Raw genomic sequence first — 26,398 nt, forward strand, 5'->3', positions numbered from 1 at the left:
AACAAAGAAAAAAAACAATAAGTCCCTTTGGCTGCTCGTTTGTTTCGATGTTGCCACAGCAAATCCAAGGTGAATCTGCATAAATTATGCTGATCCAACACAGCAAAGTTAAGTTGACATTTAACTATACTATTTTAAAAGTAGTTGTAACTAGTTACAGGCCGAGGGTGGTTAGTACACTTGGTTTCAGAACAAAATGTTCCTGGTTCAAACCCTACCCCTTCCACATTTCTCCATGTAATGTGGTTGTGAAGTTGTGTCAGGAAGGGCATCTGGTGTGAAACCTTTGCCAATTCAACATGCAGATCCACCTTAGATCTGCTGTGGCAACATCAAGCGCAAAGAAGGGAGAAGCCGAAGGGACTTACGTCTTATTTTTCTTAAATTTAAGCTTACAAATCTTTGTTGGCCTAAACCATGGTAACTGAGTAACAGTAATGCGAATTCATCATGTTGACCCAACAAATTTACATTTAGGTCTGTCTTTACCTTTACAAATCTAGTCGGCCTGAACCATGGTAATTAGGTAACAGTAACGCAAATTCATCGTGTTGACCCAACATATTTACACTTGTGTCACTCATCAAAATTGTTTCTGGCTAGGTTAACGTATTTTACTTGGGAGGAAATACTTTACATAATTTTTTATGTTTACTACCAAGTTATTTTTTTTAAGTGTACATTCTTGATGTCTTATGAGTGAATTATTGCAATTTGTTGCTCAGCAAACGTAAACAATGATGTGCTCATATTTTGTTGTTGTTGTCCATTCAGCTGCTCCCGTTTTTGCGTTCGGGGTCACCACAGCGGATACAGCCAGATCCGCATATTGGTAGTTGGCACAAGTTTTACGCCGGATGCCCTACCTGACGCAACTCCAGTTTTACCTGGAGAAACACACACAGCCAGTGATGTTCCAAAGAGGTCTCCCATCCAAGTACTAACCAGGTCCCGCACTGCTTAGCTCTGAGATCTGACGGGATCAGGCTTATGCAGAGCAGATTGGCTGCAATGATGTGCTCATATTAATTCAATAATTTTTTTTTGAGAAAAAAATTTAAAGCAAATTTTGAGGCATATCTGTGGTGCCGCTTCAGATAATTTTACGTATCGTGACCCATTTTTGTCACCGCATAACTCTGTCTGATTGAAAGTGTTAACAGTTTAAAATGTGAATAACTGTCCAAATCAGAAAGCATCTGCTGTGTCCAGGCTTTTGCCTGAGACTTTAAATATAAATTGGAAGGTAACATTTCTCAGATACACTTGGGAGGTAAAAAAAAAAATAAAAAAAAATAAAGAAAAACTGTTCTGTGGTTATTGCGTGAAATTACATATTTAACACTTTATACTGGCAATATTGGACATGTTATTTGATAATTACTTTCCTGTCTTACAGCTCTCAGACTATGAACAAATGTTTCTCTCACCAAAAGTGTTTCTTCTCAGACAGCATGAGCTCACACTATACACCAACACTTTTTTTGCTTTTTGTCAGTTTGAACAACACTGCACTTTCTCACACTCATTTCTTGGATCTATTACATGCTTAAACTGTTACTATATAACACAAAAAATGAATAGATAACCAGTCCCCTCAATATGACTGTATAAACCATCACAAATTGGTGGCCCATGGGCCACATCTGACCCTGATCTAGCACTTTTTGGCCCATGATGTGCCTTATCTTCTATAATTAAATAGGCTGCTGATGGTGATGTTCTTTCTTTCACATGCATTCCACTTCTCACACACCAAGGCAGACCCCATAAACTATTAAAAACACCACAGTTATAAATAAGATTAGTAGCAGCAATCACATGCTGCAAACAGCTAAGCTAGTCATTGGTCACCACATGCTGTATCATAAAACAAATGGGGATATTCTCTTGTTTTATACAGTAGTGTTCAGAATAATAGTAGTGCTATGTGACTAAAAAGATTAATCCAGGTTTTGAGTATATTTGTTATTGTTACATGGGAAACAAGGTACCAGTAGATTCAGTAGATTCTCACAAATCCAACAAGACCAAGCATTCATGATATGTACACTCTTAAGGCTATGAAATTGGGCTATTAGTAAAAAAAAAAAAGTAGAAAAGGGGGTGTTCACAGTAATAGTAGTGTGGCATTCAGTCAGTGAGTTTGTCAATTTTGTGGAACAAACAGGTATGAATCAGGTGACCCCTATGTAAGGATGAAGCCAGCACCTGTTGAACATGCTTTTCTCTTTGAAAGCCTGAGGAAAATGGGACGTTCAAGACATTGTTCAGAAGAACAGCGTAGTTTCATTAAAAAGTTGATTGGAGAGGGGAAAACTTATACGCAGGTGCAAAAAATTATAGGCTGGGGAAAACTTATACGCAGGTGCAAAAAATTATAGGCTGTTCATCTACAATGATCTCCAATGCTTTAAAATGGACAAAAAAACAGACGCGTGGAAGAAAACGGAAAACAACCATCAAAATGGATAGAAGAATAACCAGAATGGCAAAGGCTCACCCATTGATCAGCTACAGGATGATCAAAGACAGTCTGGAGTTACCTGTAAGTGCTGTGACAGTTAGAAGACACCTGTGTGAAGCTAATTTATTTGCAAGAATCCCCCACAAAGTCCCTCTGTTAAATAAAAGACATGTGCAGAAGAGGTTACAATTTGCCAAAGAACACATCAACTGGCCTAAAGAGAAATGCAGGAATATTTTGTGGACTGATGAGAGTAAAATTGTTCTTTTTGGGTCCAAGGGATGTAGACAGTTTGTGAGACAGCCCCCAAACTCTGAATTCAAGCCATAGTTCACAGTGAAGACAGTGAAGCATGGTGGTGCAAGCATCGTGATATGGGCATGTTTCTCCTACTATGGTGTTTGGCCTATATATCGCATGCCAGGTATCATGGATCAGTTTGGATATGTCAAGATACTTGAAGAGGTCATGTTGCCTTATGCTGAAGAGGACATGCCCTTGAAATGGGTGTTTCAACAAGACAATGACCCCAAGCACACTAGTAAACAAGCAAAATCAGGGTTCCAAACCAACAAAATTAATGCCTCACAGATGTGAAGAAATCATGAAAAACTGTGGTTATACAACTAAATACTAGTTTAGTGATTCACAGGATTGCTAAAAAAGCAGTTTGAACATAATAGTTTTGAGTTTGTAGTGTCAACGGCAGATGCTACTATTATTGTGAACACCCCCCTTTTCTACTTTTTTTTTACTAATAGCCCAATTTCATAGCCTTAAGAGTGTGCATATCATGAATGCTTGGTCTTGTTGGATTTGTGAGAATCTACTGAATCTACTGGTACCTTGTTTCCCATGTAACAATAAGAAATATACTCAAAACCTGGATTAATCTTTTTAGTCACATAACACTACTATTATTCTGAACACTACTGTACATGCAAAGCATCTAGTAGCTGCCATTGTTATGGTACAATAAATTAAATATATCTGGACTTCTGACACCACTCCTTTTGTGCTTTTCTACAAATACAATCAGCCAGAATATGCTGAAGCTATTTATATATAATTAAACATTTATTGTTTGATAAGTAAGTAAATAAGTCCTAGCCAGGCCTTGAGGTCCACTGGTGCCTATGCCTATCCCAACCCAGTCTCACTTTTTTTTTCATGCCCCATCACGAAAAGTGCCCCATTTTCATGACATGGGTTTTTCTATTTTGCTATTTATAATCCTCCCCTACTCCTAACTCTAACCATAACCATAGCGTAAATGTCTACCATCCCCAAATCCTAACCATAACTCCCCCAGACACCCCGTTACCCCACATTTCCTTCCCCCGTCACAAAATTAATTTGTGCCCCTGTCACGAAAAGTGCCCCATTTTTGTGCCCTCACCACAAACCCATATATTAATGTATCTGTCTTAACCCAGTCTCACGAACTGCCGTAAGGCTATCCCTGGGTTCCATAGTGTGAAGCCGATGAACATCTACAGTTCCCCCTGTCATGAAACTGCAGTCCATTGCAGGTTGCTTCCTCAGCCATAGCTGGTACCCATTTACAGCTGGGAGGACTGGGGCAATGCACAAGAAGAGTGTTGTCTAAACAAACAGGCAGCATAATCGGGAATCAAACCCAGTTCTACATATTAATAGCCCAAAAAGTCTCAGCAATTGACCTTCTTGCTCTTAAGAGGACGCCATAAATAAAATGAAAGCTTTTCAATAGTATTTGGCAGTGATGTGGGAAATGTTTTTTGAATACATTTTAAACCCAAGAAGGAATCTTTTTTGATTAATATATGTGAGAAAGATGTTTATATGCACAGCATTTGTATTTTAGACACCCTATTTCCATGAAAAAGTCATCCTTGCCGCAAAGAAGAGTTGATTTTATTTTGAACCACTTGCAAATTCAGAATCATTTTTAGTCATATTTTTTAAATGCCTCCCATGATTCCTATGTTGTATTTTAGTGAAACAGCAGCACCTGCCCTTAACCTCAGTTGAGGACAGATGACTTTGACAGAGGTATGCACTCTCTGACTGCCCTGTAATTTCCCTCTACTGGCTCCTTTTGGACAAGAGAGAACCTGGACACTGACCCCAGAGCAATTTGATTTTGAAGCAATACAAGTCTACACACAGACACGGTTGCAGAAAGCTGGATCCGGCTGATGATGGTCCAAATCCTGTCACATAGGGGAGAAAAGAGGCACAGTTTCACTTTGCAGAATAAAGACATTGTGCATTAAAATCAAACCCATATGTCTGCAATGCTGTAAACTGATACCATCACATTCTGCTGTATTTTTTCACAATTTGCAGGAAACTCGTGCTGCGTTCACGGAGCGTGGTATTCTCCCCATCTCCTCTGCACATTCACTGGCTTCTGTTACATTTGCAACAGGAAGCTTTTCCACGGAAGCTGCCGCTTGTCCACCGCACCCCATATAAAGGCGTATGAAAAGTCAAATGTTTGGGAGTGACGAATGAACGGGCACACCCGCGCACGCCTCCTCCAAAAAAGTATCGGCTGTCCAAAGGAATCCAGTTACCCCCCCCCACCCTTGAAAGAACATATTTGACTGGACGCAGTCAGACAGAGCTTGCACTCCAGCTTCAGTTAGGCACAGGCGCCCGAGCTCCTCTCACTCTCTCCCCTGGTTTTCATTTGGACGTTTTGTGAAGCCCAAACAGCAAATAAGCAGCCATGGATGCCATCAAGAAGAAGATGCAGATGCTCAAGCTCGACAAGGAGAATGCCTTGGACAGAGCTGAGCAGGCCGAGTCAGACAAGAAAGCATCAGAGGACAGAAGCAAACAGGTCGGCTGAGTTTTAATTTGCTGGAAAATACCGAAAGGATCGCCTCCTGGATTAATTACTTTCGCGGATGATCTCAAAATGAGAATAAATTCTCCTTGATTGTTTCGGATATGAATTAATCGTCCTCGGCCTTGTTAATGTAGAGAAGAAAAAAATGTTAATTTGCTTGATGGTACTTTGAAAAATGTTCTGCTTGATTTTTCTGTTTTATATGCATGTGTAGTTAGAGGACGAAATAAGAGAGTTGGAAAAGAAAATGCGCGTTACTGAAGACGAAAGAGATAAAGTGTTTGAGGAGTTCCAAACTGCTGAGGAAAAGCTGCTGACCGCGGAGGAGGTCGCCACCAAGGTACCACATCCTGAGCTTCCCTAACTTTTCTCCTCTCTCTTTCCCTCTGTTCCGTTCCGTCCTGTCCTGTCCTCTCCTCTCTGTGCGCGCTTTGGCACCCCGTGCGCATTTACGCACGCCCTGCGCTCCTCACCTATGACACTGTCCGCGCTGAAACCGACCTCAGCTTGAGGATGATTTGGTAGGTCTGCAGAAGAAGCTGAAGGGAACAGAAGATGAGTTGGACAAGTACTCAGAGGCTCTTAAAGACGCTCAGGAGAAACTTGAGCTTGCTGAGAAGAAAGCCGCTGATGTAAGTAAGGAAGGAGTTCACAGCAGCACCGTTCCCGCACAAGCACACACTTCCTCACGCCTTCATCCTTTCCATGCATGCGTGCAACGACAGTTCACGAGTGTTATTCCTCTCAAACTTGGATAATATTTGATTTGTATGATGCACAACCTATTTTTTAAACACCTCCGACCTCGAATAGACTTTTTAATACCTCTCCAGTCACTTTTGAACTGCCGTTTTGCATTGTGTCACAATAATCACAGTGTCCAAACACTCAATCAGCCCAAAACAATGCCACCTTTAATTGAAGCTGGTCAGTATTTATTCGAACGGTGATCCAGACAAAGGAATTTGGGGTTCAGTCCTAAAGGCTGCTTTCTTTCTTTTCTGCGTCGCTGCGCAGTCAGAGCGCACAGATAAATATAGCGCACTGCTTTATATGGTCAATGCGGCGCTCCCATCTGTGCGCTGCGCTCTTTGCTTACCACACACAAAACACCCCCAAAATATCCACAGATCAGGTTTTACATCTGAAATGTAATCATTAGTGTTAAACTCTATACGTTCGGGAAGCTATGTTTAAAAAGTAGTTTCGATATCTGCTCATAAACATCTTGTCAAGCCAAATTATTTGTCGCCAGTTAAATAAATAAATAACATTTTGGGGTTAAAGTCACAGTATTATTTTGTGATGTTCAGTAGATGCTATTTATTTACTTTAAATTACTTTAAATTTATTTCTTTGCTACAGTGTCTCTTTGATATGATTTACTAAATGTTATGACAAGTGTTGCATGAATAAAAGCAATAGCAGGCGTTATAGCAGATTCTGTGGCCTGTATTGCGCTGCGTGTACTTCCGGGTATTTTAATTTGACAGCGGAAGAGCTACTTGTGCGCCCGTCGAGACTATGACTGTAACCTATTTAATAAAGAATAAATGCAACTCGAAAATATGTTGTTTTTTTAACTTAAGAGGGACTGGTGATTTAAGCACGGATTACTTTTAGCATTCTCTGGTCGGTTTGGAATAAAATGAAGAAAATCGATATTTGAATGAAAATCAAACACACACACACACACACACACACACACACACACTATATATAACACACACACACACACACACTATATATGTATATATATATATAGTGTGTGTGTGTGTGTGTGTGTGTGTGTGTGTGTGTGTGTGTGTGTGTGTGTGTGTGTGTGTGTGTGTGGCTAATTAAAGAAACTAACCAATTATTAAGGTAGGCTATAATCTCATTTTAAAATAAAAAAGTTTTGATTTCTTGGTGGGCGCACTTAAAAAAAAAGGATATATGACTTAAATATGCACATTGGCTGTATATGGTTATTTGGACACATATCAGACTGTTTTAAATTACAAAATAGCACCTAATGTAATTGTATCACCACAAAGAAATGATGTATTATTAAAAGAGAAAAATATACATTTCGCAGTGTTTTGTTGTCTGAAATTGTATTTTAGAGGCGTCACAATAATGCTCACGTGCATCCTGCAGGTGTCGCTGTGGCTCTATCATTCCACTCTAAATGGCGGTCGCGGTTTTCTGTTCTTGCTATTAAATCTGTATTTTTACTTCATGGCGGGACAATATGAGGTGTCACTGTTTTAGAATGCAATGCGGCCCAACACTACTTCAAGGTTGTGCTTACTTTTAAAGTCGGTGGCACTTCCTGGCCACATTGCACGTCCTGAAAGCTCGCGCGCAATCACAGACGTCATCTGTTTTCTTGCGGGGCGGAAATTGTGCTGCCGCGGCGCGTGTTCTGGTTCTTGTAACTTTTGGTAACATACAATGGCCGGAGCCACGTCTTTGGAATCGGTGAAACGAAAAATCAAGAGTTTGCAGGCACAGGCGGAAGCACATGAGGAGACAGCAGAGAGATTACAGCAGGAGTTGCAAGTGGAGAGGAAAGCCAGAGAAAAAGTAAGCACGCATGTCAGGAAATGAATTCAAAAACAACGCTAAAACTGCCTCGTTGTAATTCAGAAGCATAGCTTGGGAAGACAGCGCTCCTCACGGAGAGGAACTCTTGATTCAATGACGCTTTTAACACGCAGTCTACAGTAGAAGTTTTGATAGTTTGCCGTTAGTGGTGGATAACCGCGTGAACTTGGCAACACTAGGCCGCTGGCGTTAGATCGATGTGAGTAGTTGAGTGACAAGGCATAAAATGACACCAGGAAGTTATAGAAATGTGACCACATGTGACATTTTAAAGGCGACACGTTTCGCTGTCATCTCGCGCACTTTGGTATGTCCATATAAGGACAACGGGAGTTTTAAACAGGAAATAATTGTTGGCGCAAAAGTCCGCCTGAGGCTGGGTGTATTATTTATAAATGGTGAGGTGATTTCAAGAGGATAGTTTATTAGTTAGATGCAGATGTTGCCCTGTGTACCACACGTGCAGGGAAACTGTTCTGGACCAAGAGCAGTCTACATGAGGTTTTTAACCCTATAACCTAATAAAGGGGTTGGAATGTGGGTGGCTCCATGTGTGATGGAAGAAACCTGAATATGCACATCTTTTAGAGTATGAGTCACCTAAGCTAACATGCTAACCTCAATTTGGGTGTTTTAAATCATGTTTTTGTGGACTGTGCAGCACTTCATTTAACAGTTTGCTTTGGTGTGGTCATTGAAAGTTATGAGCTGCTGATTTTCTCAGTAATCCTGCAATAACTGGGCTTAGTGGATCAGGCTACTGACGGCCGCTAAAAGTGCTCACACCATTACCATACGTTAAATAAGATGAGTTTTATTCGGCGCAAGTATTGCAGTAGAGACGTCTTTGTTGATCCGTTAGGATGTTTCGCCACACAAGCAGTAGTATTTTAGGTGTTTTTAATAAAATGCTCCAAATGACAGCTGCAGCCTCCACAACTGCTAGCAGCTACATTAACCCTCCTCTGAGATAAAGATGCTATGAGAGGCAAAGACACTCGACTGAGCTGCTGTCACTCAAAGTGACCACACCCCCAAATTTATTTACTTTATGGCATAAAACAAATTCAATGAAGAAGTCAAAATTCACCTCCGGTACAGTTGTCATGGAGGAGGAAACTATAGAGACCAAAAGTGTTTTTTATGCCAGCCTGTAAGTGTGTATATTTGTGCTCCAAAGTGGGACATTTTAACATGGACTCCTATGACTATGCGCTGTGTTCTGGAGCCAGCCTCAAGCAGCCAGTCAAGGAACTGCAACTTTTTTGTTTTCCAGAAGTGTCTCTACTAAGGCCATCAAAATTTGCCGCTTGTGCACAAGTCAAGCAATTCTTAGACCTACTCTGCCCTCGCCAGCACAGGTAGCGGGTTTCTCACATTTCTATTGACGTTTAGCATTTCTTCACTGAAACAACATAACTTCTCACAGAAGCCATGAATGTGATCAGTTCTCACATAGTGGAGCCTTCCTCTGTGACTGTAGCACATGAGCATTCATTACAGTATAATTGTGTCAGGCCCTTTGACTGGAGCCTCCTTAATATTCTCTCTGGGGTCTAGTAATGAGCTACAGCATTCAACCTAATGTCAGCTTGGGGCATTGTTATTCTACATAGTCACTGAGGAGCACAGCCAAGAGTCCTTGGGGGTTTTTTTTCCACCACATTGAGCATGCAGAAATTCTTTTGGATAACCGCAATTAGAATCATCACACAAAGTGATGTCGGTGCAGAGTGCACAATTTAAAAAAAAAATAATAATAATAATAGTAAAATAAAATGAGTGGCTGCATTCTTTAGGCTGATGTTCACATGTTTCTAGACTCTGGGTTGTGTGTGGACATTTGTATTCCTCTGATGGATTCCTCTTCTCTCTGTAGGCTGAAGGAGATGTCGCTTCTCTTAACAGACGTATCCAGCTGGTTGAGGAGGAGTTGGATCGTGCTCAGGAGCGTCTGGCCACAGCCCTGACCAAGCTGGAGGAGGCTGAGAAGGCTGCTGATGAGAGCGAGAGGTGGGTTCTTCATCTGGAGGTGCAAGAAAGTGTGGGTAGTGTAGACTGTGTGGCAGTATTTCTGTCTGTCCAGAGTGCAAGCAGCTATGCATTGCTCGATGTGTGATGGCTCACCACTGTAGTGGCTCTGCCAGGCAGTGCACCCGGTTGTTATCCTCTCAATGTCAGTATTTTCTTCTTTTAAAGCATCAAAAAACTGACATTAAAAGGAAGCCACCCTGGTATAATTTTTAACAAACATAAGTAGAGCAGAAAGTTCTGTTAAAAGTGTGATTACCGCCAACACTACACCCCAGCATTGCCCACTGTGTTGAATGTACTTGTTTTATTGTAGTTTGAAATTGTGAAGACTAACGTGTTAAAACTGAAGAGCTCGACGTGGGGCCAGTGCCCTTTATGTTCACAATTTATACGTGGCGTTTCTCAATAAACTGGTAGTATGTGGATAGCAATACAAGGCTTACTTTTCCAGATTAAAATTAGTGCAAGTAGGATATGTTAGAACTTTGCAATGCAATATAAGATAGGAGTCTACATAAGGTGGCTCCCCTAATGAAGCTACCCTAATTCCTAATGACACCACTTTTGGAAAGGCTTTAAATTTTAAAGTCCTAAACTCATTGTGGCAGCACGGTGGCTTAGTGGTTAGCACTGTTGCCTCACAGCAAGGAGGTCATGGGAACGATTCCCACCTATGACCTTTATGTGTGGAGTCTGCATGTTCTCCCAATGTTTGCGTGGGTTTCCTCTGGATGCTCTGGTTTCCTCCCACATTTAAAGACGTGCAGGTTAGGTGAATTGGAAACTTTATAATTGTCCAGGTCTCCCTTGCAAAAGAGATCTCGATCTCAATGGGACTAACCTGGTTAAATGAAAGTTAAATTAAAATTCAATCACTTTTCAGTAAGGTAGTGAAAGATTTGATTGATGGCTTGATGAAGAATTTTGAGGGGAAAAATTAATGTCATCCATTTTGGAATGTGGTTGTAACATAAAATGTGGAAAAGGGGAAGCACTGTGAATACTTTCTTGATGTACTGTAGCTTTTCACATGCTATCACAGCACAGTATGACAAGAATTGAAATGTCTTCATCCTCTCTGGAGATGCTTTTCTTTCTCCACCAGTCACTGAAATAACTTATTTAAACACTGACCTTCGCCTCATACTGTGCAGTAAAATGTCCTCAGTGACGCTGTCAGCTCGCAGCTTAGTTGTTTCAGTGTAAATGTGTATATTTAGTGATTTTTTTTTATTTTTTTTATGATCACTGTTCTCTCCCACAGAGGCATGAAGGTCATTGAGAACAGGGCCATGAAGGATGAGGAGAAGATGGAGATCCAGGAGATCCAGTTGAAAGAGGCCAAACACATTGCTGAGGAGGCTGATCGCAAATTTGAGGAGGCGAGTTTTCCAGACACTGGGCACCTTATAACAATTAAACCAAGCACACAGCTGCCCAATCTGTGGGCTCTATATCTCCCTGACTGTGACGTGAAATGTAGTACTGCGGCATTTTTATCATTTGTTATATTTCTTGCTTTGTTAAAATGGTGCAGAATTCTTTTTCAAGGGCAAAGCAGCACTCCCAAATCCTTTGTTGTCAGTCTGAATGCATTGCTTTTATTTCATAGTGTTGCACATCTGTGTCAGAGGTGTAGCTAGGACTTAATTTATTTGTTTTATTTTGTTTTTTTTGGGGGGGGGGGGGGGGGGGGGCACCGTCCACTAGATGTAACAATCACCTTAATGATTAATCTTTTTTTAATAGTTTTTTAAGCAGTTAATTAAAAATGTAATCTGTCTCAAAAGCACAGAATTTCTTCTGCTCACGAGATTTTAACAGCATCATGTTGTGAGTACTTTTAAAGTGGCTCATTTTCTAAAGCAATACCTGTATTGTTCTGAATATGTTAATATAGAACCCCCCCCCCCCCCCCCCCAGAAATGCACGTGACATTCAGCATTTAGACTTTTTGAGATGTCATTACATCTGCATCGGAGGGATGGTGCAAAATACCCATTAAAATGAGTTCCCCTGCAGGCATGAAGGGATCCACCCCTCTAATAGGGCAGTGCAGTCTCGTTTGAACCCTGCATGATATTGCAGGATTCGACCACTTATGGGGACGGCCGCTCCCGTTGCGCAGTATATACACAACATAACGTCACACGGATAAATGGTGTACTGTTTTGTTTTCGGCTGCAGTCACCGAAGCAGTCGCGCCAAGTGGAGGGTTTTTGTTTTTTTGTTTTTTTTCGGTTCCCAGTGGAGAAGGGAAGATGAGGCAAATGGGAGAGGTCGTGTCGGTAAATGTTAGCCTACACAGCTAAACAGAGTAGCTCTGTTGTCTCGCCTGATAAACCGCATTGACACATTTGTGCTCTGGGTCATAAACAAACTGCAACACATGTCCACTTTCCACCGCATTGTCACCTTTTCTTTGTATTTTCACTTTGTTTGCGTGTAATTTGCTCAAAATCTCAGAGAAAGTGTCGTGTTTCTGTCCCTGGAAGTAGAGAAATGATATCATGTGCGTCATATTTTACCCCTTTAGCACCTGCCCTCAAACGAGACTGCGCTGCCCAATTATTTGATGGTGCTGCATGTTGGAGAGACACATTGATCGTCCTATAAAGAGCAAGGCTCAAAAACTGGGTGGGTTTTCAAGCAACTCTAAAGCAGCCTAGAAATAGTGTGGTTGAAAAAAATAAATGGGGCTGGCCATAAAAATAATTCATTAGCATAATTTTTCCATAAAAAGCATTTTTTTTATATATATTTAAAGGTTTGGTCTTCAGAAAGTCTTTTTAAAAATGTCTTGGGGTTGGGGGGGGGGCAAGGGTCATCTTACAATCAGAGTTGTTTTATATTCTGAATAATGCTGCGTTTCATTTCATGCTTTGAGTAGTTTTAAACAGGAAATCATTGTCTGAAATGGCTTGTCTCAAATGTGATTTATTTTCTGAAGGAGTTGGGTAATTTGTATTGAAGTATCAAAAGCCTTCATGAAAAATATTTTGGGAGGGATTTAAACTTGAAATTCTCCATCCTATTTATGCTTATGGTTTAGTTGTGGTTTTGAATGAAAACCAGTGTAGCGGAGCTGAAAAACAGGATTTGGTATGCTGTTTGACTGTTACAAAAATGCAGTCTCTCTCTGGAGAGTAGCAAGCACAGACATCCTTCACCGTGTACTGTTCAAGTTACAGACCTCAGGAATTTGTTGTAACACTTTGTTGTGCTACACCTAAAGGTCGCCCGTAAACTGGTCATCATTGAGGGTGACTTGGAGCGCACAGAAGAGCGTGCTGAGCTTTCAGAAAGGTAAGATATTTCCCCGCTCTGCCAAACTGCAGTTGGCACATTTTGTGACATTTGAAGCATTGAGCTTTTTGTGTGTGAACGGTGTGCCTTGACCTTCTCATTGTATGTGCCAATTATTTGCATGGCTCTCCACGGTTGAATGGTTTTGGCTTGCCACACCAACTAATAGTCGCGCTCGAAGACTGGGGGATGAGCTAAGAGTCTTGGAGCAAAGCATGAAAATGCTAACGTCCACATCTGTGCAGGTACTGCAGATATAAACTAACGTGCATGTTGGAGTAGCAGCTCTTTGTTTCTTTTGTCTCCCCTGAAAGAATTCTCTGCCTTGCATGCCGTGTTTGGTGTTTTTCCTCTTGTGTGCTTTTTCTTTTTTTTTTTTTTTCCTGGGTGTTTTTGATTCTGTTGCACCTCTAACCTGGCATGTACCGTGAAAGAATCGCTTAAATGTGCACGTTAAAGACATATATTCTCACGGTTCTGCTGTGTTAGAGCTCTTTAAGGTACTTGGGGAATCCCTTTATGTTCATTTTTTGTCATTCTTATTTTGTTTCTTGTCTCCCATCTTTTTTTTTTTTTTTTTTTTTTTTTACCTCTCCAACTGTTTTTTTTTTTTTTTTTTTGGTTCATTTTTGGTCTGTCTTTGTCCTTGCCTCCCTCTCTGTCACCTTTTCCACTGCCCCTCCTGCCTCTTCTTCTCCTTTGTTGCTTTTTATCCCATTCTCTAAAACACCAGCAAATGCGCTGAGCTTGAGGAAGAGTTGAAAACGGTGACCAACAACCTGAAGTCATTGGAGGCTCAGGCTGAGAAGGTAAATGTGATTTTTGGCCACATGTGGTGCCGTTAAACTCCTTAGCTTCTCTGCTGAGTCAGTGGAACGGGAGCTAAGCAGCCTGGGGAGCTGCCTTTTCTTTTTACTTCAGTTTTGCCATGATGCATTTAAAAAAACGGCAAAAAAATGCATTGTTCCAAGAATCACAAATGTTCATGTGCATACTCATGATGCACGTCTGATCCCATTACTGTTTATTTTGTTTTTTTGCCCCACAGTACTCACAGAAGGAGGACAAATACGAGGAGGAGATCAAGGTCCTCACAGACAAACTGAAGGAGGTGAGTTCATGCACACGTGCATGTGGTGCTCCAGGATTGTCTGTAAATGTTGTACCTTGAATGTTGAATTTGTCTTTGAACCACAGGCTGAGACTCGTGCTGAGTTCGCTGAGAGATCAGTAGCCAAGCTTGAGAAGACCATTGATGACTTGGAAGGTATGTTTTTTTTTATGTCACTCTTATTATATGTTGGGGTTTTAAGAAGTTCTACCTCACTGTTACTTTCATCTTGAACTTCTCTTTGGCTTTTATCTGGCCTTTTTTTTTTTTCATAAAACTGCCTAATTTAGTGGTGGAGGTTCTTGATCTTTAGAAAAGACTGCTTTGGTGATGGGTTGGATTACATACATCAGTAGGTATTTTGGAATGCTAAGTCTTACTGCAGTGATATAAACACTCCATTTCTATATAGCGCATGAGACTCCCATGACTCTTGTTTCCATCTCTCCAATGTTCTGTTATAACTTTTCCTTCCTCTTTTCCCTTGTATTATTGTCCCCTCTCTATTTTGTTGTTTTTTTTGTATGTCTCCTCTCTCTCTCTCGTGTGAACCCTTTGCCTATGTTTCATGTCCTCCCACGCCTTTGCTCCTTTTCACTGCACATGATCACCCTGCACCCCCACCCACCAATAGATGAGTTGTACGCCCAGAAACTGAAGTACAAGGCCATCAGCGAGGAGCTGGACCACGCCCTCAACGATATGACTTCCATGTAATTTTCAACTTTCTGTGCCTGCTTGTGCCATCGTTCCTCCTCCGTTTGCACTTTTTGTTGTACTCATCAATACGACAAATTCATCTCAAGTATCTGTTCTGACACTTTAGAGAATGATTGTGCAGCTATGTTTTGATATGGAACTTAATTCTCAGTCTCAACACAGGCACCGTGGTGTTCCGTGTGTATGTGGAATGTTCAGTTTTTAAAGAATGTAGACATCCGTCTACATTCCTCATTAGTTATGCCAGTACTATATGCTTTGTACCACAAGTGTTCGCAATACTGCAGCCAAGTGCATGAGAAAAACAGCATGGTTCTGTGTTATGTCTTTTGTGGCAAATTTAACCACAAGTTGTATTACTTTTTATTTAAAAGTAATCAACAGTCTTTTGTGAGTCTATGAATTAATTTCAAAATATTCACAGTATTTTGAGGCCTGAAATAAAGCATGCAATACACAAATTCTGGACAGAATTGTGTTTTTCCACTGTCACAGTTTGGGCACTACATGTGTATAGCTGCAACATTTCAGTCTTTGCATGTGTGACAATTCTTTGTTATGCTTGTTTTTGTTTTGTTCATGATAGTATGGCCAAAGTAGATGGTCTCCCCACTGCTTGAGGTTTCTTCCTGTAGCCAAAAATGCCTGAGGGAGATTTTTCTTACCACTGTTGCCAATGTGCTTGTTCAGGAAGTGGGTAAGGTTAGAGCTTACTCATGTGAGGCACCTTGGGGCGACTTATGTTTGTGATTTGGCACTGTATAAATAAAAGGAATTGAAATTGATTGTGCCCGGCCTCAGGTTTTGCCAAATTCCGTTTATCCTTCTGTGGGAGTTCGGCAAAGCATGCCTTCTCTGTGATCTTCATTAGGACTGACACATTGGTCAAACCTTGAATCTGTCTTGGTGTTGTCAGCCTGTTTTTATTCCAACAGTGCATTTGTGTTGTGCATTATGGGCTTATTGTGTACGTCAAGCGCAAAATTCCATAGGTCCCACACAGACCCCTTTGGTTCACTGTACTTCTTCTCTTCCACACAGATAAATTGTTTACACTTCGTCAAAGACGCCTCCTGCCGGCTGAGCGGCATCTCTGCTCTCTCCAGCCTTCCCTCCATTTTTCCCTACCCTCTCTTTGCTTTCCTTTTCTCCTCATGTCAAAGTTGGATGTATCCCATCTCTTGTACAGAATCCTAGAATCTTTCTGCATTGTGTAAAAATAAACATCCTTCCTTCTATGTAAGCTGTATCACTTTACTCTGTCCTTTTCTCCATTTCTATTTATTTAAGTGGCTCTAATAAAACCAGGAAGCCTCAATTTTTAAGTCATTGTTTCCTCTTTATGCTTCTCATAGCCTCATTTTCACTTACTTGCTTTCCTTTTGATTCAGTGGATGTTTGATACATTGTTTTTAGAAGGTGAGGTATTAGTACAGTACCAGTAGTGCTACTAGAACATACTATGGGTTTTTGACTCCAGGTTGAGCCAAACTGTGCTCTTTAGGCATTTTGGATTGATGCATGCAAACACTTTAACACGCTGTAGTGTGACAGGAACAACTGACTCTGGAAAGTCTTAAAACGTGGCCGATTGGTGTTTGATTGCTGTAGGAAGATTGTGGTAAAGTACAGAAATTGATATAATGATGGACAACGAAAGGCTAGTTGTGCCTTATTGGATTGTTGGAAGAATTGGATGAAATGGAATGAGATGGACTGTCGGACTCTCACCAAGATACCGGTGACTGACACGTGAGCTTTGTATGATATACAATATCTTGTCTTTTTTCTCTCTCTCAATAAATATAGATTCACATGTTCTGGCTCTTTTATTAAAGTAATGCCTTCGGGCACAAAATATTAATACAGTTGCATAAACACACACTAGAAAACATCAAGTCCATTATTAAAATCAGGTCAGGGAGAGTGTACAAAAGTCACTGAGCCACATTCTTAAAATAAGAGCACTCGTTACACATTTAACACCGATTCATACAAACTAATTCTTTGTGATTCAGTAATACCATATTATGTTTTGTGTGCCCTTGATATTTGATCAATTAGTGCAGCAGATAAGTGAATATTTACTGAGGGATCCTTCAAATGGTGATGCAAGCATCAAATTTAGCACACGTACTCCTAAGACATTACCCTCTTAAAAATGCAGAGTGGCCACATGAACTTTCAATAGGCGGCCAAGTAGGGGTCAGTTGAAGAATTACACGGGGTCAAAATTAAAAGACGCTCCAGTCATATTGAAAGGTATTCCATATTATTTGTCTGATCATAAAGATTACAAAAAGGTATAGTTTGGACTATCTGTGAATGAATGTTATGGAGTTATGGGGGTAAAAACAGCAAAAACACTGAGAAAGGTCAGTTTCAGTTTGTACAGGGGTCAAAAGTTAAAGTTGCTCCAATTTTGGTAAAAAGTGGCGCAAATTACTGGTTGAGCTAATAGGATTAGTAAATGGAATAGTTTTAACTGTGAGTGCTTGGTTTGCAAAGTAAAGGTTAAACAATGTCGGCATCCATTGGATTCTATGACATGTGACATATGCTACCCTGTAACATGATAACTAAGCATGATACATGATGCAAACTATTCCTTTTTAAAACCGTATTCACTCAACTAATAATTTGCATCACTTTTTACCAAATTGGAGCAACTTTAACTTTTGACCCCTGTACAAATTGAAATTGACCTTTCTCAGTATTCTTGCTGTTTTTACCCCATAACTCCAGAACATTCATTCACAGATAGTCCAAACTATACCTTTTTGGAATCTTTATGATCAGACAAATAATATGGAATACCTTTCAATATGATTGGAGCATCTTTTAATTTTGACCCCTGTGTAATTCTTCAATTGACCCCTACTTGGCCACCTATTGAAAGTTCATGTGGCCACTCTGCACTTTTAAAAGAGTAATGTCTATGGAGTACATGTGCCAAATTTGGTACTTGCATCAGCATTTGAAGCATTTTTTTCAGTTATCTGCTGCACTAAATTTTGTCCAAAATGGAATAGCCTTATTCTTGACTAATACTTAACCCTTCAACCTTGTTTAACCTATATGGGGAAGCCAAAATCAGGAGTGCACAGGAAGTTAAAAAGAAATGATTTTGTTTTAATTTTATATTTTTTGCATCAATCTTTGGTGTAGGGACCACAAGGTCAACAGAAGAAGAAGAAGGGGGGGCAAGGTGATCTTCTTTTGACTGATAACTTCATTAAAAGCAATACCAACAGATAAAAAGTTAATAAAAACCAAATCCTCAACCACCCTTGCACAACTACGCATCCTCATTAACCATAAGCAGTAAAAAAATAAATATGTCTCACATCTGAACTTAAAAGTACTCGCTGAACTTGACCGCTTAATTTTAGCTGCTCATTACTTGTTCAAATTTCAGTCTCATCATCCTGGTTATCATTGAGTTGGCCTGCATTTGTACACCCTGTACCTCTGCAGTTGCCACACGCTGCTGAGCAATCTAAGTTAAGTTTGCGACATGTACATCGCAATGTACTACAGTCAGTACTGCAGTTACATCTCACAGTATGCAGAAGAGAATCTGGTGCTGCTTGCAAGTCAGTCATGATTGGGACAACCTATCAGAATCCCCATTCTTGCAATGGCATGTTGTCACCTTTATCTTCACCTTTCCATTCCTGAACTTGCAAGTAAACATGGCTGCACATGAGTTGTCTTTGTTGCAACCTTATCACAAAAGGACCTGTATCTGAGAGAATTGAGGCTTTCTCCAGGTTGTCCACACAGCAGTGGTGTCACCAGTGTGCCCTGTTGTGCATTGACATCCACTCTATTATACATAATATATGAGTAACTTCTCTATTCATATTCCAGTGAAATATTGACTCAAAAAGATTATTATTACCTTCTTTAGATGAACATTTTAGAAATGGTACTTAGTTTTCAACATAACAATGCTCAATTTCATCAATTTTTGTCAAGTGTATATGTATTTTTATACCATATCTCAAAAACTGTAATAGCTACAGCTATTTTTTTGGTGCCAAAATGTCAACAATGCACAAGTTTATATTCAACTTCAATATATTTATGGGCCTTAACTGCAGTATTTTTAACGTAATAGGACACAAACCAAATTGCCATCCTTGAGTGTATTTTGGTCTCAAAATGTCCACAATACCAAAGTTTATATTTAACATCAATACATTTATTTGCTTAAATATTGATATTTTTTGAGTTATTTTGGAAAAGCTAAATTTTTGCACGTTTTCGGATGGCCATCTTGGATTTTGGGAGTGTTCCCAATTTTTTTTTATCTTTCTAGACTTTTAGTATGTTTTATAAAACAGTTTCAGGATTCAAATGCCACCAAAATTATTTCTGTTGCAATTTGTTCCGGGTTGACCCCTTTTTTTTTTTTTTTTTTCCTCATAAAATGACTGGGCTATCTGGACTCTGGCTGGGCCACTCAAGGACATTCACAGTGTTGCCCTGAAGTCACTCCTTTGATATTTTGGCTGTGTGGTTGGGATCGTTGTCTTGCTGAAAGATGAACAGTCATCCCAGTCTGAGGTCAAGAGTGTTCTGGGGCAGGTTTTATCCAGGATGTCTCTGTACATTATTGCATTCATCTTTCCCTCAATCCTGACTCGTCTCCCAGTTGCTGCTGCTGAACCACATCCCCACAGCATGATGTTGCCACCACCATGCTTCACTGTACGGATGGTGCCTGGTTTCCTCAAAACATGACACCTGGCATTCATGTCAAAGAGTTCATTCTTTGTCTCATCAGACCAGAGAATAATATGGAATACCTTTCAGTATGATTCGACACGAGACAAAATTTCTTTCACCAAAACATCAAATCTAGACTTGCATCTCAGATGTGCCTTCTGGCAAACTGTAGTAGAACTTTCAGGTCTTCTTTTTAAGAAAATTATCCTCTGTACCACTTCATCATGAAGCTGTATAACTAGTGATACAAAATGCAAAGTTTGCACTGTACGCAAATTCTCCAATCGCAGCCATTCACTCAGTTTTTGAGAACCGACTACACCATACAGATTTACCATAGAGTGCCATACTGTTTGTATTTCTTCATAATTGATGTAAATAAAGTCTAAGACATATTCAATGACTTGAAAATGTTCATGTATCCATCCCCTGACTTGTCTGATGAAAACTGGCAAACTTTTTATTTACATGTATCACACCAAAGTGGGCCATTACTTATGCAACCCATCATCTTGGCTTTTATATTTTTAATAAAATTATATGAAGTTGTCAAGATTTGCTTTGAGTTTAAGGAAGATAATTTTAGAAATGTTTATATTGAGAAGCCTTATTTACTTTTTGTTTTTGAGATGGCATAATGGTGGCCAAGTGGTTAGTGCACTTAGTTTCAGTGTGGAAGGTTGCCAGTTCAAACCCCATCCTTACTTCATTTCTCTATGTAATGTGGAGTTGCGTCAGGAAGGGCGTCCAGTGTAAAACTTGTCAGTTCAACATGCAGATCCATCTCTGATTTGCTGTGGCGACCCAGAGAGCAAAACAAGGGAGCAGCCAAAGGGACTTACTATAAACAAATTAAAATGTGTGAAATATCAAGTGGCTCAATGCATCTGGGATGCACTGGATTCAGAAAATTTAACCATTGTATGTGACCTTGATTTTGAATAATTTTCCTCAAAATCAAATCACCTTGTCTTTAGCCAACTGTAATTTTACCACATTTGGTTCAAATCATAAAATTGTTTTGATATTTTGTTCAAATGGACAGAAATACAGTACCCCTGTGCACTGCTACTGGGTGCATTTGTAATATGGAGCCACTAAATGCTACCGACCACTAAGTTTATAGAGTGCAAATCTTCTCTGCTGTAACCACTTAGGGCTCAGACAATGAAACACCAAGTAAAACACCAGTTTTGTTTTTTAATGTTAATTTAAAAAAAAAAAACTTTGAACAGTTAAAGTGGCAGTGACCTTTAATCCTTTGAGTAAGAAAACCCTTACCAAAAAATAGTACTGATAAGTATATAAAAAGTAAACTAGAAGTATACTTGAAACATACTTGCATATACTACTTTTTGGTAAGGGAAACTTTATTATGTAGTGTCTGTTTACAGCCTGTATTATACTACCACAAAGACAAATAGGTGGTAATGAATCTATGAACATGTTTTTTTGTAAAGCCATGAAAAAGTTTGTCCATTGGAATTCCATTTTAAAGATCACATCTAAAAATGCTTCGAGAGCACTAGAACACCGCGCCCACATTTCAAAGAATTGGGCATGTGGAGAAAATGTTACACAGCCTTTTAATTGGTCAAGTTCTTTAACCATAAAATATTTGAAGCATTCCCATAAAATTAGCTATTTCCATATGGGGCCAGAAATTTGACTGTGATCACTGACAGATTCTAACCAAAATCAAATAATTTATTAGCATCCGTAGAACAACTGTACCTGCCAAGTTTGGCCAAAATCAAATCAGACATCCTTCAGCTATGTTGTTAACATTCAAACACTCATACAGTTGCATAGAGACTAAGGCGAACATGAGCGTGTACGCCTCCAGCATTGGCGCTACTAGTGTAGTTATTTGAGTTTTTTGTTTGTTTGTTTTTTACTTTGCTTGCTTTAACATTATGATATTTAGAAGTCATACATTATTTTAACAACTTTAGTGGGCCTTTTGTTTCTCTCTTTACCCTTCTTCCTTGGATTTTTTATTTTTTTTTGCCATATTTGTGTTTATTTCTACTTGTCCGACTGTAAAGATCACCTCTAGGGGGAACTTTAAAAAAAAAAAAACTACTCGTAACCAACTGCAAGTAGCCTTTAATTATTAAATTATGCCACTGTATCAAGTTATTTCTTTTAATGTTTGGCAGTCCAGTCCAAGAGGCACTGCTTGAGCTTTGTGTTGCTGTAGGTGTTTCTCAGATCTTAATGTCAGGTGTCATCACATGTACTTTTTTGTTGTCTATTGTTATATCTAATAACGTAAGTGTCAAAGTAACAGTGACTTTGCAGACTATTTGCATGTATGCTTACACATTATTAACAAGATAATTTACTGTGTTGTGTAGGCTCGGTAAAAAGCACTACAACTTAATTTAATGTAGTCAGCTTGATTTGTTAATATTAATGCAATCTAACAAAGTTGTTCAGTTTTCCCACTTGTGTGAGACTAAAACTTGTTCATTTGATGTTCTAACAGAAAAACTGTCTCATGCTAAAGAAGAGAATCTCGATATGCACCAGATGTTGGACCAGACTCTAATGGAGCTAAATAACCTGTGAATGCACGATCTGACCCCACTCACACTGTGGTTTTGGCTTATTGTACTTGCACCTTGCTTACCCATAAACATCTCTCTACCTGGACCCTGGCTGTAGTGGACAACAAACAGCCATTTGCTTATTTTATTGCACCTTCCTGCCTTCAGAGGAACCCAAACATGGAGCTAAGCTTATCCAGTTTCCATCTTGTGGTGTGTGGGTTTTGCACATCCTTGATGTAAGTCATTTGTTGACGTTATCTGCCACTGGCTACAAATGTTTCATACATCTGACTTGGAACTGATTTGGTACGTTGCTTTCCAACTTGATTGTACTCATGCTAAATGACAATGTGGAGACCTTTTTGCACTTAAAGGGACATAAATTCATAAATGTTAAAATGATGCCCCCAAATTCTGCTTTCCAACACTGTGATATTGTTTTTTGTTTGTCCCTCTCACGTGCGCGTTATGCCTTGGTCTTGAAAAGTGCAGTTTGGAGGCACTGTTTTAATATTTGACCAGCTGTGGAGGAGCTTTTCTTTTTAGAACCTCCATTATGAATACTTTTTTTTTCTTCTACTGTAAAACCATGGTTACAAAAAGGTATGTGTCACCCTCAACAGTTTAAATATACAATGACATTACCAGTCATTGTGTATATTGGTGCTACTATATTGTTAATCAGTGACGGAAATCCTGATGGATTAAATTGTGCTGTTTCTTTGATTTAAAACCTTAATTGTTTTCATTTTGTTCATTTTTTTCCCCTCAGCAACTTGGTTGTCTATTTTAATATAGGTGTTTAAAGTGTTTATCTAAAATGTGGAATTATGAATATAAATAAAAGCACGTTTTGAAAGATTTCCAACTATGGCCTGTACTTTTTTCTTACATCACAAAGTCAGTTGGTTGGAGTGATACATGTTGTTTAAATTGCTGCTAAGTACACAAGGCAAGTTAGCGGACTCAGCAGACACACTGCAGACAGACTCAGATGATTCACTTTACTTACTTAACTCCAGTCAGTGAATCTAAGTAATCTGAGCAAAGGGCCGCGCAAGGTCACTCATGGTACAGGGAGGAAGTGCCAAATTTTGAGTCCACAGTGAAATGGTAAATGTCAAATGTTGAACACTTCCTGGAGCTACAGCAGAGGATATTAACCTGTTTTTTCATTATGTTGTTTTTGCACTGCTATGTTGATCCTCTGTAAGGTTTTTGTGTAACATTTTGTTTGTCTCAATTTAAAAAAGAAAATAAAATTTTAAAAAAGAAAGATCTTGCAGGAATTCGGTACACAGTCGACACAAACGGGAAATGCTAAATGTTGAGTCGGCATTGAATCCGTGAGAGGCAGCGCGCACCTTGACAGCACATGAGGTCAGTCAGTGACTGTTCAGTGTGTAAGTTGCATTGTTTTTTAATCATATGAATGCTCCCCAGAAACATTTACTGAAAATGTGTGAAGGGCCTAAAAAAGATTGTGAGGACTTTCCAGGCATGTGAGGCTCAAATAAAGAAAAAATGTTTAAAGTGGCAGGGAGTTAAGATGGCTGTTGTTGGGGGGGCAAAGCTCCCCAGAAGGTGAAGAGTTTTAGCCATGCTAATGCTCCACAGAAGCATCCATCCATCCATTTTCTTCCGCTTTATCCGGAGTCGGGTCAAGCAAAGCCGCCCAGACCTCCCGATCCACACACACCTCCCCCAGCTCCTCCGGGGGAACCCCAAGGTGTTCCCAAGCCAGCCGAGAGACGTAGTCCCTCCAGCGTGTCCTGGGTCTTCCCCGGGGCCTCCTCCTAGTGGGACATGCCCGGAACACCTCTCCAGCGAGGCGTCCAGGGGGCATCCGGAAAAGATGCCCGAGCCACCTCAACTGACTCGACGTGTAGGAGCAGTGGCTCGACTCCGAGCTCCTCCCGAGTGACCGAGCTCCTCTGAACTATAACTGGACTATATTAAACACAAAACAAATGCATGAAAAATAAATAAAAAAATAAAATCCCAAACACGGTCATCATCTTCATAAAAAGCAGGAGGACCTGGTCAATGTCCTGAAGAGAGCTGGGACCACAGTCACAAAGATTGCATTAGTAACACATGATGCTGTCATGGTTTAAAATCCTGCAGGGCAGCAAGGTACCCCTGCTCAAGCTAGCACATGTCCAGGCCCGTTTGAAGTTCCCCAGTGACCATCTGGATAATCCAGAGGAGGCATGGGAGAAGGTCATGACCAGAATAGAGCTTTTTGGAATCAACTCCACTTACCATGTTTAGAGGATGAGAACAACCTCAAGAAAACTATCTCAACTGTGAAGCATGGGGGTGGAAACATCATACTCTGGGGGTGCTCTTCTGCAAAAGGGACAGGACGACTGCACCGTATTGAAGGGAGGATGGATGGGGTCATGTATTGTGAGATTTTGGCAAACAACCTCCTTCCCTCAGTAAGAGCATTGAAGATGGGTCATGGCTGGGTCTTCCAGCATGACAATGACCCCAAACACACAGCCAGGGCAACTAAGGAGGGGCTCCGTAAGAAGCATTTCAAGGTCCTGGAGTGGCCTGGCCAGTCTCCAGACCTGAACTCAATAGAAAATCTTTGGAGGGAGCTGAAACTCCAAACCTGAAAGATTTGGAGAAGATCTGTATGGAGGACTGGACCAGAATCCCTGCTGCAGTGTGTGCAAACCTGGTGAAAAACTACAGGAAACGTTTGATCTCTGTAACTGCAAACAAAGGCTACTGGACCAAATATTAACATTGATTTTCACATGTGTTCAAATACTTATTTGCAGCAGTAACATACAAATAAATTATTAAAAAAATCATGCATTGTGATTTCCGGATTTTTTTTTTTTTTTTAGATTATGTCTCTCACAGTGGACACGCACCTAAGATGAAAATTTCAGACCCCTCCATGATTTCTAAGTGGGAGAACTTGCAAAATCACAGGGTGTTCAAATACTTATTTTCCTCACTGTGTATATAAACTGTTACAGGAATGGCTTACATGTGTTGCATTCATAAACATGACAACAACAAAAAATCCCTAACACATCATCTTTATGAAAAGCAGTAAATTGAAGTATTCATAGTCACAGTTTATCTGTACATTATATTTAGAAACATGAAAGGAACTAATGACTCACCCGTATAAATACAAACCAAATGCACGAAAAATAAATAAATAAAAATACTGACTTTTGCGTTGCTTACATACTGTTTTTGTCCACAGTGTAATGTCTTTCGGCTCTGTGTTGCAACAACAGCAGTGTCTTCTTACCAGCGCTTGTGTGCTTTGACCTGTGAACCGGTGTCACCGACGAAACGGTCCCCCCTAGCAATTGGTCCACCCTGCCTTCACTGTGCATGCTTCATTTTGGAGCTCAGCAGGGTCGTTTCTGAGTGTCACCAGCGATTCACTGATTATCACCTTTTTTCTGCTTCAAACTGCACTCCAGTCATCATCTATCTCAGTGACAGATATCTGAAGCTTGTGTACAACAATCATTTCCACATAAATTCAGCATTATTTCATAATCAAACATGGCGAACCAATCAGAGCGCACAGCGGCGCCTACGTAATTTCAGAGCGTCAATAACGACTTGCCAATTATCGCCTCGTTTTCTGCTTAAAACAGCCTCGTTTCTGCTTAAAACTGACTTTAGAATGATTTAAGAGGTTTTACTTTGTCATCTGATGGTTAATAATCACATTATTGCCTTTATTCGCTTTGGGTGTAGAGAGTCAGACTCAGAAGTGCTGTGGCCCTGCGACAGACTGGCGTCCTGTCCTGGGTGTACCCCGCCTCATGCCTTATGGCTGCTGAGATAGGCTCCAGCCCCCCATGACCCTTAAATGGACTAAGCGGTAGAAGATGAATGAATGAATGAATGAAATTTTAGCACATTTTATGAGTTGTTGTTTTAAACTCAGACCTCTTGATATTAAGTCACAATGAAAAATAATCTCTACAACATGACATAAATGTAAATATAAAAGCCCCAACAATGGCTTGCATAAGTAAGGACACAACTGTAAA

The 26,398-nt window shown here is 40.1% G+C and overlaps 1 protein-coding gene across 10 annotated transcripts; it reads left to right on the plus strand.

Moving 5' to 3' along the window:
• Positions 1–5,038: 5,038 nt before the first annotated feature.
• On the plus strand, positions 5,039–23,219 carry tpm1 (tropomyosin 1 (alpha)). Of its 10 annotated transcripts, none has more exons than XM_034176498.1 (10): positions 5,039–5,297; positions 5,521–5,646; positions 5,813–5,938; positions 9,775–9,908; positions 11,194–11,311; positions 13,165–13,235; positions 13,969–14,044; positions 14,284–14,346; positions 14,433–14,502; positions 22,292–23,219. In XM_034176498.1, exons 1-10 carry the CDS (start codon positions 5,184–5,186, stop codon positions 22,372–22,374), a joined length of 981 nt encoding a protein of 326 aa, XP_034032389.1. In that variant the 5' UTR covers positions 5,039–5,183; the 3' UTR covers positions 22,375–23,219. The 10 variants fall into 10 exon arrangements, with proteins under 10 accessions (XP_034032389.1, XP_034032385.1, XP_034032384.1 ...); XM_034176494.1 differs by lacking the exons at positions 5,521–5,646; positions 13,969–14,044; positions 22,292–23,219 and adding exons at positions 13,405–13,480; positions 14,981–15,059; positions 16,108–16,384; XM_034176491.1 differs by lacking the exons at positions 5,813–5,938; positions 22,292–23,219 and adding exons at positions 14,981–15,059; positions 16,108–16,384 and having other exon boundaries at positions 5,042–5,297.
• The last annotated feature ends 3,179 nt before the right edge of the window (positions 23,220–26,398 follow it).

This window comes from Thalassophryne amazonica, chromosome 8 (genome assembly GCF_902500255.1).
Source record: "Thalassophryne amazonica chromosome 8, fThaAma1.1, whole genome shotgun sequence".
Classification (NCBI taxonomy): domain Eukaryota; kingdom Metazoa; phylum Chordata; class Actinopteri; order Batrachoidiformes; family Batrachoididae; genus Thalassophryne; species Thalassophryne amazonica.